Source organism: Carex rostrata, chromosome 14, assembly GCF_964058835.1.
Source record: "Carex rostrata chromosome 14, lpCarRost1.2, whole genome shotgun sequence".
Classification (NCBI taxonomy): Eukaryota; Viridiplantae; Streptophyta; class Magnoliopsida; order Poales; family Cyperaceae; genus Carex; species Carex rostrata.
Window position 1 is genome coordinate 5428426 of NC_135931.1, and position 17629 is coordinate 5446054.

Below are 17629 nucleotides of genomic sequence, written 5' to 3' on the forward strand. Positions count from 1 at the left end.
TTTCCACGTTAGTTGGTGCCCTTTCATTATAAAAAAATGCCAAATATTAACTATAATCCATTTGAACTACTAATTAATGTGATGAGTCAAGAGAAGAGTGGTGACACGGACACGGCACCTATATTAGTTCTAGAGATTCTATATAATTTCAATCTTACACCGTCATTAGTTGTACAAAAAGAACGTTCTTTGATTTTATAACCTTCTTATTATTAGAAGCGATGTTACAAACTTATTTGCGATGTTACAAAATTATTTGTAAACTACCAAACTGGTAAGTGCCCAGCTCAGAGAAGTTTGCTCTGATGAACTGGTTTTTGTAATTATCTTGTTTCATTAATATGAAACGGGCCATTAGCCTTTTTTTTTTTTTTTAAAATTGTAGACTACCAAATACGTACCAGTACGTATTGCATCATTCATTAAGTTAATCAGGTATTACTAAGCATTTTTTGTTTCTGTTTTCTAGCATCTGTCATTTCCGTAAACCGTAATAGTATTGCATTTTATTTTTCGTTCTCAGTCGTTTGTTATTTATTTATTTTTGAAAATACAGTTTAACCATGATGATATTGAAATGCAAAAATTAATTAAACAAATGACCAGTGAAAGGAGAATGCTTTACACAATAAAATTAATCCATTACTGCATGGAAAATAAATAATTTTAATTACATATCAAAACCTATACCTGAACTGATCCATTAAGACCGATTCAGTGGATAAATGATCAAGATGTAGATAAACTATTTCTCATCCGTGGTAGATCGGATCAAGGTATTAACCATAACATTTATAACAAGATTATACAGACTCGATCTGATCCGCTGGCATTCCTATGTAGATTATTGCATGACCAAAACAAACAAAAAATTTGAATGTTTTTCCCTTTTTTCCTTCACAAGAATACTGTTAAACAAACCTAAATGTGTGAGGTAGCTAGGGAGAAGTTCATATCAGCAAACAAACAGGACTCATTAATCCATTATAGGATTGCTATTTTGTTTTCTTTATGAAATTGCAAGTACAATCTCGCTACATCAAAAGAAAAGAAATAATGGAAAACATGTAAGAGCTATAACAGCTGACAATTTATTAATTTTTTTTGTAAAACTATGTCTGTACAAACTAAACATATTCTTTTGACAAAATGTTGGTCACAGAGCACAAAGAGACACTGGACAAGAATGAGTCTTCTGTAATTGCTGGCACTCGTACGCACCCAGGTCTTCTGACAGCTTTGCACACAACTGTACACATTTCCAAAAGATCCTTATTAGTTTTGGAAATTTAAAATAAAACATAGTCTGCGGCATTTGTATGAAAAAACTAGCATACTGGCTAATAACAGTATATTCCAGTGACTCAGAGAGAGAGAGAGAGAGATAACCTTTCTATACAACGAAGAGTCTCCACAAGATTTCCTAAGTTCCACTACATAGAGAGAAGGGCTGATCTGAAACACCTGTAATAAATAACACACACTTCAAAATTTTGAAAAAATGAGAAAAAAAACTAAAACAGACGTATACAGGAAAACAACTCATAAAATTCTATATACTGACTGACACTGCAAAACTATAGTATTAAATGTGAGATGTGTTTTTATTGTCTTCAAGTTCAGACCATAATTTTACTAATGCCTTTCTGAATGATACAAATTACCTTTTGTCTTTAATATATATATAAAAACAATAAATTGACCTATGTTTAGCTTAAAATAAGAAAATATACCTCCGCTGAGACTAACAAGGATGGAGTACTTTTCAGACCAAGAGTAGTCTTTCTTCTTTGCATTAGTTTCAGCTACAGAAAAGGAATATTCCACAATTAATTCAATAAGATCAATGAGCCTTCACTAGACAAAAACTTTCATGTACAAAACAAAAACACGAGAGTACCTGATATACTCAGTAAAAGAAAAAATTATTGCATATATATGTGTATACAGACACTTTGAAAATGTCCCTCCCTTGATTTCTTACCCAAAAGAATCTGAATATTCTATATTTCTGCTTTAATACTACGGAGGGTATTATGGGCATTTCCAAATAAGTTTGACAGAGAAAGAATATTTGTGGATAATCCACCCCGGTTTTCTTGTCTGGAGTAGCACTCATGTATATTTTCTAAGGATGAATAAAGAGGTTGCTAAAGGGCTATTTAATTATACATACTTTGCCATTGGCGCGTAGAACTTGAAAGCCCATTGTAGAAGCAATACCTTCAATCTTCTCAAATAAATCTGCTGGTAAATATGTCGATGTAAATCTAATCTTCCTCTCTGAGGCTTCCTACAATTAGACAAATTCGAGCTTATATCAAATCATTAGTTTTCCAATTAATGTTGCTTAAAAAATTTACTGCCTAGGTTTTGCAACCAGTGGCCTTGAATTTGTTCTTCTATCTACAATTTTGTAAAGGAAAACCGTTCCCACAAATTATCCACAATGAAAACTCGAGATGATTTATGTAATTACAAAATACGAAAATATCTCGCTTTGTTAATGATTTTAAAATATAATCCCAATAGTTGTGAACTTAAGTATTACAACTATCCAAATGATACAATAAGTAGATTTAATACAAACATGTATTGGTGTTCCTTTGGGAATTATTTCAGTCAATCAGAAACTTATATTGTTGTCAAAATAATAATATCACAGAAGGAAGTATGGCATTCACACCTCTTTCTCAAAGAATCCTGAAAGATCAAAGTATGACGACATGCCAATCAGCTGAAATGCATTTATTTGCGTAGGTGATGTACTGTCATATTCTTCCGTTTGCTGGAATAAACAGATGAAAAATAATTCAGACTTATTTAACTTTAATTCCCAGATGTTGACATGCTCTCAACAGCCCCATCATTACTGCAAGTTGTATTCCAAGAATATACAGGGTAGTTTTAATGAATGCAGAGGGTGAATATTTTTCTCATTCATTCTGGAGGGATGAGTAAAGCTTCTCCTAGTCTGGTAAAATGATACACTCTATTTTCAACTTTTGCAAGCTTGAACATGAACTGGCAATTAAAATGATTAAATTTTCTCTTGTTTTGTTGTTACCTGTTTAATTGATACACTTGCATCGCCAATTGTCGTACATTCTTCTTCATCCTCGTACGGCACTGCAGGAGTATAATCTTGTTTGAACCAATCATGGGCTTTTATACCTGCCATATTTAAACGGGTGATGGGTCTTGGGTCTAGGATCCGCTTCAAAATGTCTTGTGCTCCCGGTGAAAGCCATTTTGGGATTTTCATATCCCCCTTTACTATCTAGTTAACACATTCAGGAGAAAAATGTACTTCAATTTTAGACCCGTGAGATTATTGAAATGAAAGATAGTTTTGATGATCTCAGAATCCATATCAAACCAGTACTATTACTCTGCTGTTATGGTCTTTCTTTCTTTTACCAGATTTTGTTTCTAGGTATCATCTTTTGATAGCACCAAAGTCAATTGGAAAGCAGATCCTTTGAGAAATTATCACTCACCTTTTGACATAAAAGTGCAATATTGTTCGCATCGAATGGTAGGTCTCCTGTGAGAATAACATACAAAACCACACCACAAGACCAAATATCTGATAGAGAGCCATCATATCCTCTATTAAGAAGGACCTATCCATAAAAAAATTTCATTAATCAATCCAAGGTCCTATACATAGTAGAGAAATTCTTTTATTTTTGTCAAAATAAAATGACTATTTTTCTCCCTAATGTAATAGAAATATTAATCTTACCTCAGGTGCAACATAATTAGGACTACCACAGGTAGTATGTAGCAGTCCATCTCTCTGGCATGAAATAAAATTATGATATTAGTACTAAAGGTCTATTTGCATTCACAATACAAAATTAATGCCAGAGATCCTAACCCCAAGATGTTGAGGCAGCGCGCTTAAACCGAAATCGGATATCTTTATGTTTCCTTTTGCATCCATAAGAATATTTTCTGGCTGTAATAAACAAAAATTACTGGGTCAGAAGTTATGAAGTAGTCATAAAACCCAACCTTTAATGGTTTCTTGGGAAAATGAAGAAGTTCTAGTGGAATTATTGAAAAATCACTCTCCTTATGGCCCTTTGGCAATTTGATGCCATGACTCTTGTCAAATGTGTTGAGATTTGATTTTATTACCTTTAGGTCCCGATGATAAACACCTCTGTCATGACAATAGCTCACAGCATCAATTATCTGCTGAAATATCTTTCTTCCTTCTTGTTCTGAAAGCTTTCTCTGTTTTTCCTTGAAGAGAAAAATGATGCTGTACGTTAGAATAATTAAATTAATTCCAGGTTACATTACATCACAACGACTAGTAAGTCAAAATCTTACAATTTTGTTGTATAACTCGCCTCCGCTTACGTACTCCAGGACAATGTATATTTTAGTCTGGCTTGCTGATACCTACATTATTAGAATTGAAGTATAAGTGCCATGTTTAATAAATTCCTTGCAAATATTGTACAAAAAATGAAAATGAAATAACGCAGTAAAATTCTACAATAACGTTTTGTCATGTAACTTGCTGCAAAATTACTAGCTAGCAGGCTATGGATGTCTCTGCAAAAGCCATATTCATTTTAAAGGAAATGCATGCAAAAAATCATATGACTAATTTATTTGTGGGTGCCTATCTTCCAAGTTCCAAGGGTGTAATGTGAAACAGATAAACAAATGAACAAAAACATCAAATGTGTTACACGAGAATTATTAATTAACTTTATGACTCTTTGACAACTTAACAAAAAAAATCAAATATGTAACACATGGATTATTAAATAATTTTATGAGTTTTCAAAAATCAACAAAAACATCAAATGCGTTACACAAGGTTTATTAAATAATTACGAGGGCAAGGTACAGAGTTGACATTCTTCAAAACATTTTTCTATATACGTTGGAATTAATCACCATCAATTTGATCAGTTATTCAAAATATTCTGCTAGAATATTATAACACTGGATATATAATATTCTAACTTGGTTCAATAATAAGTTAGGAGTGGAAGCCACATCTCATCTCTCTTTCTCTCTTCATAAAAAAATAAAGCTCAAATAGGATTTGTATCTCCCTTAGGAAGAGAAAATACCTTTTACGTTCGCTTAATTATTACTTGTACAATTAGTTTTCGCACGTAATAATAAGCGTGCTTGCAAAGAAAGGAATTATTCGTAGCTTCCCTCTGTTTTGTCCCAAAAAAAGGAGAGTTTCATGTACATCCCTCAAACACCACAAAATTATGTATTTTTTCTCTAAAATTCAAAATATCATATTTAATGTTCTAAATTTCAAAAACTCACAAATTTATCTATTTTATTACCTTTCTCTATTAAAACTCATTTTAAATTTACAAAGTTATCATTTTATTATTTATTAAAATAAAAATATACAGTACGTGTACGAAAAAAATTTAAGCTTCTAATTAGTTGTTTTTTTAGGACAAATGATTTATTTCTCTACTTGTGATGCATTTAGATATATATTTGTGAGCATGTCACAATTAAAAAAATATATATATTTACTCTCACATCTGACTAATTACAAGACTGAACAATAATCTTAAACATGCTACAATTTTTTTAAGTTTTAGTAAATAATAAAATAGATACTTTATAATTTAAAATAGGTTTAAATAAAAACAAACAATTAATTGAGTGAATCTGTGAATTTTTAAAATTAGAAAGATAAATATGATATTCGAAGTTTCTTAAGGGTATACATAAAATTCCCAAAAAAGTATGGAAAAATTTTTATCAAAAAGAAAAAAAAGTTTCGAGACTCAATCTGATTCTGACCTCATGCAACCGAACGATATGGGGATGCCTGAGCAGCTTTAGCGTCCCAATCTCCCTTTTTAGCTGAAACCGCACATCAAAAACAATAATATAGTATGATAACCGAAAAATGCACCGACGAAACAAAGAAAAGCATAATGACATTAAAGCCCACAACAAAAATTTATTCAACATATCCAATTATAAACGAAGAAACAATAACCTGGATACAAAATGTCAAATTTGACTGGGTATCCCAGTAAATTGGCAAAATACAGAAATTTCTGACAAAGAGCTTCCCGTGAGGATTCAGTCATACAGTGGCAAAATGTCAAAATTTAAACGCACATCACAAATTTACGAAAGAACGCACGCGCCAATAGGAGAAAAGAACAAGAATGAAGAAGTGAAAGAATTACCTGCTCGTGGAATTTGCGAGCGAGGACGGAATGGCGCTCAAGGATTTTAATGGCGAAGGGTTCGCCGGTCGCCACGTGGCGCGCGAACTTGACTGTCCCGAAACCTCCTTCCCCAAGCGTACACCCAATCTTATATTTCCCCATTATAACTTTTGCTTCTTTCGTCATTATCTGATCTTTCCCGCTCTCGCCCCCTCTAACTAGTAACTTCTCTCTCGCTACGATCAACTGCCTTTTCTTTTATCAATGCTCTCTCTCTTACTATCTATCTCTCTCGAGAGAGAGAGGGGTCTTTGAGTTTGGCGTTTGTTAGAGCATGATCAGTAGATTCCTTTAAGATTTTGCAGGATTTGGAGGAGCGAATCTAAGATTTCCTTTTTTATCTTATTTGTTTTTATTTGTGGAAGTTAAGAAAGAGAGTTTGGAGAAGATCATAGACAGACTGCGAATGAGGAGATAATTACAAGCAACTGAACCTATTTATGGAAGGAAATGGTGATCAACTGATCCGATCCGCTACGTGGATTACTGGATTTAAATTTTGGCATAGTTTTCTTTTTTGCCCTTGAAAATGTCAAAATATAAAATACACCCTTGAAGTATAGTATTGCCTTTTATTTTTAACAGACCTCATATTACAACTACAAAATAATCTTATCTTGATTTGTACATTTGTAAATATATTATTAGTTTTCATTGTTTTTTATCTGAAGACTATCTAAAACTAATCTTTTTAACAATTTGGTGTGTATATTCAAATAGTATTCTAATCAGACAACTCTTATATTTTAATTCTTATCTCCTCGCTACTAAAACTATTTGGTGTAGACAAATTTTTCAAATAATATTTTGTTTGTATTTCTATACATAAAGTTCCATACAACTTATCGTGTCATTTTTATTTTATTAATTTTAGTATCTTGAAAAACATATTTATTCGTCCCAAAAATTGTTTGAATACAAATCTTTTTTTAAAAATACTTTATTATTCTAAACTATTTTTTTTGTATCAGACATTTCTTATCAACCACTTAACTTTATTTATTTTTGTCAAAAGATATGCATTTTGTTATTACTTTAATATGTTGTAGTAGCACTGTAGCAGGGATTTTGAAGTGATAATTTTTTTTATACAAAATTTATTATTTTGTAATACTGACATTTTTTTTTAACATGAGATCAGAGTCACGTATACTGAATTTTTTATTTTTTATTTTTAATTGATATAATTATTTTATGTTTCGGGTGTAAGGGAAAAAAATATTTTTTTATCCTGAAATTTGAATAATTTAATTAGGTAGGCTGAAAATATGACCTATATGACAAACGCTTTTTGTTTAGTTATATGTTAACTAACTTAGTCCTCTGTTCGTAGGAATCTAGAGAGGTTAACACAAAATTAGGTGAAGGGATTCCAAGTATTTCGGTTTATATTTCAGGTTACACGCAAAAGAAGGCTAAAGATATTGACAGAGAAGTCTTTACTTCATGCAGTGCATGAGTCATTTGCAACTCTGTTCTAATTCTATTGTCTGTGTGCTGCGTAAAGGCAAAGCCAATCTGTCAATATCTTTGAAAAATGATGCGTGCACAAAAGCTGTATCTTGTTCCCTCTTACCCGGTATCATACGTATCATACATATACAAGATGTCCCATCTCCAGAGAAAAACCCAATTGGATAATGTTGGTTCATGCTTTTGAGGTCCAATAATGCAGCCAACTAGCCTATTTGGCAAATAAAATATGAAAAATATTTTGGCTAGAAACAACCTTATCGGGTCATGTGCCTATGGGTATTTGGCAAAATAAAAATATCAACAATTTCAGTATTAATATTAGGAAAAAAATGGAATATTTTAATGATAATATAATTCAGACAAATAGGAGAACTTTTAATGAAAATAAATCTCCTGCAATCTCGAATTCAGTCGTCGAATTTTTTTCGAGATTGCATCTTGAAATAGTTAGTTTTTCTATGCACACATCTCGAAACAGTTCGATTGCTAGATTCAAATTGCAGAGATTTCAGAGTTATTGTTCACTAATTTCGGATTTCAGCAGATTGGGATCCACTTTTAGTTTGACTATTCATACCCATAGCCATTCTGGTTTAATTGTACATGGTCCTTTGACTTTTAGCAACATTTTATTTTTGTGAAGATGAAATAAGAATTATCAAGGCACTGTCGTATATGTTGGCATAGATATTAACCTCTAAAAAAAGGTGTTTCAATATGAGTAGAAAATAATATAATTTATAATTATAACTTAACCATAACAACACCGGGACCGTTTAAATAAAAAATATTTCCAGGGAAAAAGGAAGTTGAACAAATGATACAAGCAGAACAAAACACTAGAGATCACTTCTCCTTTTTTTTTTTTGCTTAAATTATACATCCAGTCAATTGTCTTCTTTAATTGTATTATTAGCATGTTTTTATATAGCCAATTTTTATTTTTTCAAGGATTTCTCCACAAATATGGGCCACCAATAGTTGTCCGCTGTAGTTGTTGATAGAAAAAGGAAATAGAAACATTACCAACAAAAAAACATTACTAACACGAGTCACAAATTGATAAAGAAAATAGGTGTCAACATCCCAATAATGCAGCAAATTAATGCATATACTTTGTAACAATATCGTTTTCCTTCTCTATGAAACCAAAACATGAAGAAAACGGGACATATTTCTAAATAATAATAAAAAAATGTTTCCAGGACCAAAATTTTTATTTCTAGCATAAAAGAAATAAATAAATTATTCAGATTTTGGAGAAATTCGAAAAATATTCAGGCCGCAAAAGCGTTCGGCAGTCCAAACTTTTTTTTTTAAAGTAAATTTTCTTGATTTATGTGCCTTTTATTTTGAACGTTTACATGAAACAATCAATGAAAGTCAAATGCCTTTATATTCTTTAGCACACTTTATATTCAAATTGCATGCTACTATAATTAATAATTTTGCTGAAATGTAAAAAAGAAAAAAAAGAAAAATTGGGCCGGAGAAGTGAGAACTATTCTGGAGACCGCAGAACGGCTGTGCAGCTTGGGTATTTCTCGAATTCTCTCAAAACCGAATTCTCTCAAAACCAGTGTGATTTGGGTTTTTTTTTTTAAATGCTAAAAATAAAAAATTTGGTTTCCAGGAAGAATAATTTTAGCATATTTCTAATTTAATGTGCATCCATTTGAATGCAATGCCTCAATTATTGTCCAATTTTTTTAAAAAAATTTGTGGATGTTTCTCATCATTGTTAGGTGCATCAATTTGAGTCCAAATTTAAGATTATTTAGTTAGCCATCTATTAAGTTCTTAGAATCAAACAGTAAAAAAATTATAAATATTGATAGATGCTCAAATAATTTAAATTGTATATATCAAAATATACAAGTTATATCCAAAAGTTAAATCCATGTGATCACAGACATATGAGAAAATAATTTATTTTATTTGCAAAATTCTGTTAAAAATATCAAATAGGTATACAATGGTAGTTTAGTACTAGCAACCAGAGTTTTTTTTATTTCATTTTCCAAAAATATATATCAAATATATCAAGTGATGTTTATGACAAGAATATAAATTAAAGGTTGACTTTTTAATTTTAATTAAATAGAAGGAAATCATAAACAATTCTGTTATTCAGTTATGAAATTACTTTTACTTTTTTTTTTAGATTGCTTTAACTGCTTCTTTTATTTTATTTTTTCTGTTGAAGAAAATTGCTTCTTTTAGTTGTGTCACTCATTTGATTTTGAATAATTATTTTAATCCCCACACTCCAGTACCCGCATTATACCCCCATCTCTTAAACAGATTTTAACTTTCCATAAACTAACTTAACTAACTAGTTTAATTAAATTTATTCAAAACACTAGTATAAATACTTGGAAGATAATAAATTAATACTTATAAATTAAGATACTAATACTTGCATGTCTAACTTGATATAACTATATGGAGGGACCACTCAAACTACATGGGGAGAAGAATCATACACGTTTTTAGAGGTGGTTTTTTTTTTCTTTTTTTTCAATATCTTCCACATTTCTCACGTTCTATGAGGAATTTTGCAAATCTAAAACCACGAATGTATTCTACGCAATTTTATCTTTCAAATGAGATCTATGATGACGTACTTTCGGATTCATCGTCACACAAGTATTTATACCTCATTGTGCAAGTATTTATACCTCATCGTGCAAGTATTTATATCTATAATTGTAAGTATTTATCTCCAATCGTGGCCCCCGCATCTCCGCATCACATTTTCCTAATCGTCCCTGCATCAATCTTTCTCTAATAAAAATAGTTGACCACATAGGTATAAATATTTCAGTGCATAGGTATAAATACTTGTAATACTTGATATTAATACTTATAAATGTTAGCAGTGTTATATGTGAAAAATACTAGGTATAAATACTTGTGTGATGACGAGCTCGAAAGTATGTCACCATGGATCTCATTTGAAAGATAAAATTGCGTAAAAGACGTTCGTGATTTTAGATTCACAAAATTCCTTATAGATAATGAGAAATGTGGATGAGATTGAACAAATAAAATTGGAGGGATAATGAGAGTATGAGAGTGCAGGTACTCATATCACATCCCTTTGATTTTATTGAAAAAAAAATTGTTAGTGACATTTTTAGTAGGTTGTCTTGTTCTTGATAAAACCTCTATTAAAAAAACGTGCATATAACAAGAAAGCTTGATATATACTTCAAGTTTCCAATAAAATAATGAAAAGATTTAGTAGTGCTTCTCTTTTTCCAGTGCTTCTTATCTATACTTAGATGTCTACATGAATAATTATGTCCGAATTTAAAATAAATTAAACTGATGTTCTAATAGGGGTATTAATGGCACAAGATATTTGTTTTCTTTATCGCAATGACACTTCGAAATTAATATTGTAAAATAATTAAGGAAAAATGATTAATTATTGAGAGGCAATTAAAGGGTAAATTTGTCCATCAAATGAAAATTTTAAATAATATTTGTGTCAATAACAATAATTATTAATTATGATAAATCAGACGTTCAGCATTTATTTACACATTATATATAAAATAAATAGAAGCCAAATTTTAGCGCAATTATTTCTTAGAAAAAGGTCACATGGATCAATACTGTTTGAAGGCATGGGTGTCCAAATCGACCATGACAAGTAAATGCAAATAAAGTATAAAATATTCATGAGTAATAAAAAATAATTGCAAATAGTTGGATTTCAGTCATTAAACGAATGAATAGATTTATATAACAACTATATGTAAATTGTTCATTTAAAAAAAATTAATATGTAAATTGTTCGATTTATACCTGATTTGTTCCTGTATTTATTGAATATTTCACAAAAAAGCTACAACGAAATAAGTAATTATTGTTAATTTTGAATACTACTTGCATTATTAAAAATAAACAAGTTCAGGTTTCTTTATAAATTTTTGATATTACACCAGATCTTTTAAATTTTGCTTAGTTATTATAAATCCCTAATTGATACCATGAATTAATGCAAATGATCAAACGATTGAGGCCGTATACAATCAGAACTCTGAATTAATGAGAACCAGAGCATATGCATATTTAAACATTTTTATATGGAAGTTAGAATAGATAGATGAAAATTCTGAATTTTATTTGTTTATTGACTTTTTAAAATTAAGAAGTAAAAACCATCTTTTGCACATATAATCTGCTGTATAAAAAAATGATTAGTTTTGATTTTTAAATCATTAAACCTTCTAAATGCATAATTCCCATTATACCCTTATAAGAAATAAAAGAAATTAAAGCAAGCTGTTGTCTAAGTCCACTGGAGCCGAAATTTTTATTAATAGGAAATTAATTAAATAAATATCCATAATGAAAAATGAATCTGAGTTTTTTCGAGATATAGGAAAAACATGATAGTTAATCATGTCCTCTGGCCGTTATAGACTATCACGGCCAAAATTAGCGATACAAATCACCACACTTATTAATTAACTAAAAAAAAAAAAATCCTGGCCATTATAGACTATCACGGCTAGGATTTTTTTTTTGAATGAAATTGCTGGCCGTGATAGTCTATAATGGCCAGAATTTTTTTTTTTATTAATCAATAAGTGTAAGTGCGAAGATTTACGCTAATTCTGGCCGTGATAGTATTCAAAATTAACAATAATTACTCTGGCCAGAGAACATGATTCGTTCTTCATTATGAATATTTAATTCTGGCCAGAGAACATGATTCGTTTTTTTTTATTAATCAATAAGTGTAAGTGCGGAGATTTACGCTAATTCTGGCCAGAGAACATGATTAACTATCACGTTTTTTCTATATCTCGAAAAAACTCAGATTCATTCTTCATTATGAATATTTAATTATTTATTTAATTAATTTCCTATTAATAAAAAGTTCGGTCCACTGGAGGCTAAGGATTTGAGGAGTGAGCTATTTGTGTTAGAGGAAAAGTTGTCTGTCTTCTATTCACTGGGACAAATACCCTTTGAAATATGGGTGGAGATATTTCAGATTAAAAAACTATGCATTGGCCTTGGCCGCCTCTTTACTAACCTTCTCCTTCTCTTGCCCTTTCAGCGTTTTCTTTAGCCTCTTCTGCTGCTCCTTTGTATCTACAAGAAACTTATGATTATCCAACAATTAATTCAGAGTGAGTCTATGGTACTATGCATATCACGGGTTGTTACCGTACTACGGCTCTATATTCGAGTTTTCAAATCCTAACGGTCGATCCGAACCGTTCATCTTGTTCTCCATATTAATATGTGTTTGGAGACCAAATTTTACATTTTTTAAAAAAAAATTACTATTTTTTTTTAGATATTTAGAAAATCACTTGATCTGAAAATTTTGGACCATCCAAAAACAGTGATTTTCAATAAATCTAAAAAAATAATAAATAAAAAAATTCAAAAAATGTAAAATTTGGTCTTCAAACACATTAATATGGAGAATAAGATAAACGGTTCGGATCGACCGTTAGAATTTGAAAAATCAAATATAAAGCCGTAACACAGTAACAAATCGTAATATGCATAGTACCATAAACTCACTCATTAATTCATCAAGTTCTACTTTGCCAAGATCCATGTTGATTCATTACCAACTGTTTGACCATTTCCATCTTTTCCTTTACTCTTCGGAGTAGCGCTCGTGGTCTTTTTTGGTGACAAAAAAAAAAGCAACAACCCTCTAAAAGGATGAATTCCCTGATCCTGTTTCAATCATAAAATAGAACACGGTTTCGGAAATGAGCTTCATCTTGTATCATATCAGTTCGTGGTTAAACTTTCCATCTTTTCTGATTGAAAAGCATGGGATATTTTCATTTTTTTTTTGAGGAAAAACATGGGTCAATACCCATATTCAATTAATGAAGGTTCAATTACATAGGGTTGTAACTTATAATGAAAAGAAAACAAATTGCTGAAAACAGCTGAGCCTATTTAGAAGGAAAATACACTGATTAATAATATGGTGTAATGAGAAAGCATTCAACCCGATACTGGTAAATTAATTCAAAAGGAACGAAAGAAAGGTAATTTGTGTGTATGTGACAGCCTTGAGTTCTTCAATCGTCCTGTCCATTTCTCTGATAATCCTGGAGTAGCGCTCTTTCCATAATATGATTTGAGTGAGTCTATGGTACTATGCATATTATGATTTGACCCGTGCTACGGTTCAATATTCGACTTTTTAAAATCCTAACTGTCGATCTGAACCGTTCATTTTGTTCTCCATATTAATATGTGTTTGGAGATCAAATTTTACATTTTTTGAAATTTTTTTACTATTTGTTTAGATTTATTGAAAATCACTGTTTTTGGATGGTCCAGAATTTTCAGATCAAGTGATTTTCTAAATATCTAAAAAAATAGTAAACAAATTTCAAAAAATATAAAATTTAGTCTCCAAACACATATTAATATGGAGAACAAGATGAACGGTTCGGATCGACCATTAGGATTTTGAAAACTCAAATATTGAACCGTAGCACAGACCAACCCGTGATATGCATAGTACCATAGACTCACTCATATGATATTACAAACTTTCTAAAACTTTCAAAAGGTAAATTTAACTTTTATTTCCATCTTATTTCTTATTTTGATTGATTAAAATTTAGAATATTAATGATAGATTTGATGACTGTTATAAGATTGTGACAAAAAATTCGTATGAGAATTATATATATAAGATATAGAATTGAGCATTTGTGTTAATTTTTTTAAAAACATTTGCAATAAAATTTCTTTCCATATGTTACACTCCAAATTAGAAAAAAAACTTATTTTATTGATTACAATGATACAAGGTAAAACCCTTCACCTTCTGTAACCTTCACCTCCGACATAATTTTGTCAATCAAATATGATTCGACGGAAAATTTTATTTTCTTTCCATTCCCATCCTTCCTCTACTCTCCATCCAAACAAGATGTAAGAGGAAGTACGTAATATTTAAGTTTTTGAAGTGGATACATGAAATTCACCCTACAAATATTTGTACATTTTGAACTTTATTAAATTCTTGATGTTAGAGATAAATGTCTCCTCTGTTTATTATTCTTTAATTATGTTATTTTTTTGTTTTATTAATGCCGGAAGTTAATCTTTAATGATCTCATATACCTAATGTCTTTAAATCATTACTAATGACTCAGATTTCATTCTACACGGTCAGGTATTGCACTGGATCTGAATTCCATAGTAAAAAGTTTCCAAATAATACTCGTCGTCTCTTTTTTTTATTTGGGATAATATATTTTAGACCGATGTCAATTTTGTTAGCACATGTCACAATATCTCCGATGACTTAGTTTACAGCCTTGATGCAACTTTTCTCTTTCAATGTTGATGGTTATTTATTGCCTCTATAGTTTGAGGCCGAAGAATACTATTTGGTTGAGCGTCTTTTCTACGTTTCCTGTTCATTTTGCATTAATTCTATTATTTTGATCGTGCGATATTCTTATTTTTAAAAAGGAGAGTTAACACGTCTTGTTAATCTAATTGATAGAGTTAGACTAATATAGAAATAATTATATTTGGTTTGAAATAAATGGTCCAAATTATATTTTATATTTCATATTCAAACACCAACTCTGACTTAATATGATTTACACATGAAATCTTTTAGAATATCAAATTTACTGTTTTTAGAATCTTGTTATTATTTTAATTGGATTTCTGAAAGACAATTATATTTGATATTCAAACATTTGTATAATTGTATTTCATTGACTACTTTAGGATCATTTTAAAAATAAAACAATAAATATAATAAATTTTGATGTCGTAATGTGGTGTATATCATATTATATCACTTGGATTGACTATTCGGATATGAAAGGGTGATTCAAATTATTTATATTCTAGTCAAAATAGAAATATTTATTTTGCGAAACTTCTTAGCACATGTTCAGTTGCAATGACAGATTCAGAATATTTGTGAGGAGAACAAAGAAAATAACGTATCAGATTCAAACTCGGTTATGAAAGGGTGATTCAAATTATTTGTATTTTAGTCAAAATAAAAGTATTTATTTTGCGGTACGCCTTAGCACATGTTCAGCTGCAAGGACGGATTCAGAATATTTGTGAGGAGAACAAAGAAAATAATGAATCAGATCCAAACTCATCAGCTAATCGGATATTAGATAAAAAAACAATGCTCTAACTTATAGTTTTCATTACTCTGACTTATAATTTTCAATGCTCAGACTTCTAATTTTAATTACAAATCCAAATTCAAAGAATTTAACTAAAATTAGAGATCAAAATTCTAGAGAGTTGAAAAAAATCCAGGAAGAGACAAAGTTAATCCGGACCTATCGATCTCCATAAAATTTTAAAATTCAACGGAGTAGTTGACCACCCTAGCTTCACTTGAGTCCGCACTATACATTTGTGTGTATACTTGCATAGTTTTCAAGGGGCCAGCTCTTGTGCTGGGCCAAAATTTTTTTTAGTTTGTATGTATTTAAAAAAAAATTAATCTATATATATATATATATTAAAAATAAATAAAATATTAGAGCTCAAACTTTGTATATATAAAGGGCTCAAACTTTTTTATAAATAGGTATGATTTATTAGCATATCAATAAAAAAAAATGTATATATAAATGATTTAAACTTTTCTTCCGTTCTGGATTTCAAAATTTTCAGAAAATTTTTAAAACCGGCCCTGGTGGTCATTAATAGCATATTAAATGAATGTACCAGAGTAAAACCGATTTATTACTTGGTCATGAAGCGAAATTCACAACTATGAGCAATGAACTTGAAAATAATAATTTTGAAGAAGAATAGACACGAAATTTGAAATGTCAGCTCTCAGCATTGAATGGTTGATAACTATTTATATTCCCAAGTAATTTATATTTAATTTGAAAATAATAATGCTTCATTTATTGCTCAAAAAACAAACGCAAGCAGGGGCTTGATTTTAGTGGAGGGAAAGTTGACTAAGAAAATAAATAAAAAATCTGTTATAAATATATTATAAATGTGTGGATGTCATTCATGTTGTAACTTCCAATATTAATCCTCAATTATTTCCCCACTAATTTATGCACTACTATTGAAATTGATGGCCACTACTATTGGAATTTATTTCTCCATTTACTTAGACGGTTTTTCGTTTACAATTTGTAGCCTATAAATAGAGGCTTTGTAATGTTGTATGGTGCACACATGAGAAATATATAAATAAAGATATTGCCATATTTTTCTTATGCTTGTTCATATTTATTTTATAACACGTTATCAGCACGAGAGCTCTACTAGTTGAAGATTCGAGGTAATTTTAATAACTTTTATTTCAATTTCATTTATATAAATAATACTTCCTAGTAATTGCTAAATGAAATAAGTTATCAATTTATTTATATTTATTTTGAGATATTTAGTATGATTCATAGAATTTTACATGAAGTGCATTTTTTAATTTAATCTTCCCGAAGAAGATTAAAAGAAAAATCTTTTTGAAGAAGATTTAAAAGAAAAATCTTCTTGAAGAAGATTTATATGATGTACAAATATTGTATAGTGGTTCATATTTTTTTTTTGCTTCAATAATTGAATCTTCTTGAAGAAGATTTCAAAAGATATTAAGAAGATCTTCCTGAAGAAGATATAAAGAAAAATTATATGATGCACAAATTTAACATGATGTTCATATTTTTTTTCAATAATTTAATCTTCTCGAAGAAGTTAAAAGATATTCTAAGTTGATTTATTATCTCTTTATGGTTAAAGAGATTATAACGAGTTGCTGGACAATATAATTCAATTGGTTCTGCTTTATTTCTTGAAGTAAATGTAGCAATATATAATAATAAATTTGAAAAAAAAAACTTGTGGACGTGGATGTACAAGAATGAGTTTATTATCATGGT

The 17629-nt window shown here is 29.9% G+C and overlaps 1 protein-coding gene across 6 annotated transcripts; it reads right to left on the reverse strand.

Annotated features, from left to right (window-relative positions):
- Positions 1-1090: 1090 nt before the first annotated feature.
- LOC144565232 (CBL-interacting protein kinase 1-like) lies at positions 1091-6648 on the reverse strand. 6 transcript variants are annotated; one of them, XR_013514858.1, is made up of 14 exons: positions 6207-6648; positions 5809-5871; positions 4345-4416; positions 4147-4254; positions 3884-3964; positions 3749-3802; positions 3501-3626; positions 3068-3280; positions 2687-2788; positions 2177-2293; positions 1901-1994; positions 1734-1805; positions 1390-1464; positions 1091-1249 (listed from the first exon to the last, which is right to left on the reverse strand). XR_013514858.1 is itself a non-coding variant. In XM_078314930.1 (13 exons), the coding sequence occupies exons 1-13, from the start codon at positions 6372-6374 to the stop codon at positions 1157-1159; spliced, it is 1344 nt and encodes a 447-aa protein (XP_078171056.1). In that variant the 5' UTR covers positions 6375-6648; the 3' UTR covers positions 1091-1156. The 6 variants fall into 6 exon arrangements, 5 of the variants coding, with proteins under 5 accessions (XP_078171056.1, XP_078171057.1, XP_078171059.1 ...); XM_078314930.1 differs by lacking the exon at positions 1901-1994; XM_078314931.1 differs by lacking the exon at positions 1901-1994 and having other exon boundaries at positions 4147-4245; positions 6207-6497.
- Between the last annotated feature and the right edge of the window lie 10981 nt (positions 6649-17629).

What these genes read in the sequence shown, in the direction of transcription:
- LOC144565232 (XM_078314930.1), bottom strand. Translation starts at nt 6,374, where the DNA reads ATGACGAAAGAAGCAAAAGTTATAATGGGGAAATATAAGATTGGGTGT. An exon ending in CAGGATTCTTTGAGAAAGAG is followed by an intron (nt 2,294 to 2,686) that starts GTGTGAATGCCA and finishes GTCTAATTGTAG; the next exon opens with GAAGCCTCAGAGAGGAAGAT. An exon ending in ACTCTTCGTTGTATAGAAAG is followed by an intron (nt 1,250 to 1,389) that starts GTTATCTCTCTC and finishes AAATGTGTACAG; the next exon opens with TTGTGTGCAAAGCTGTCAGA.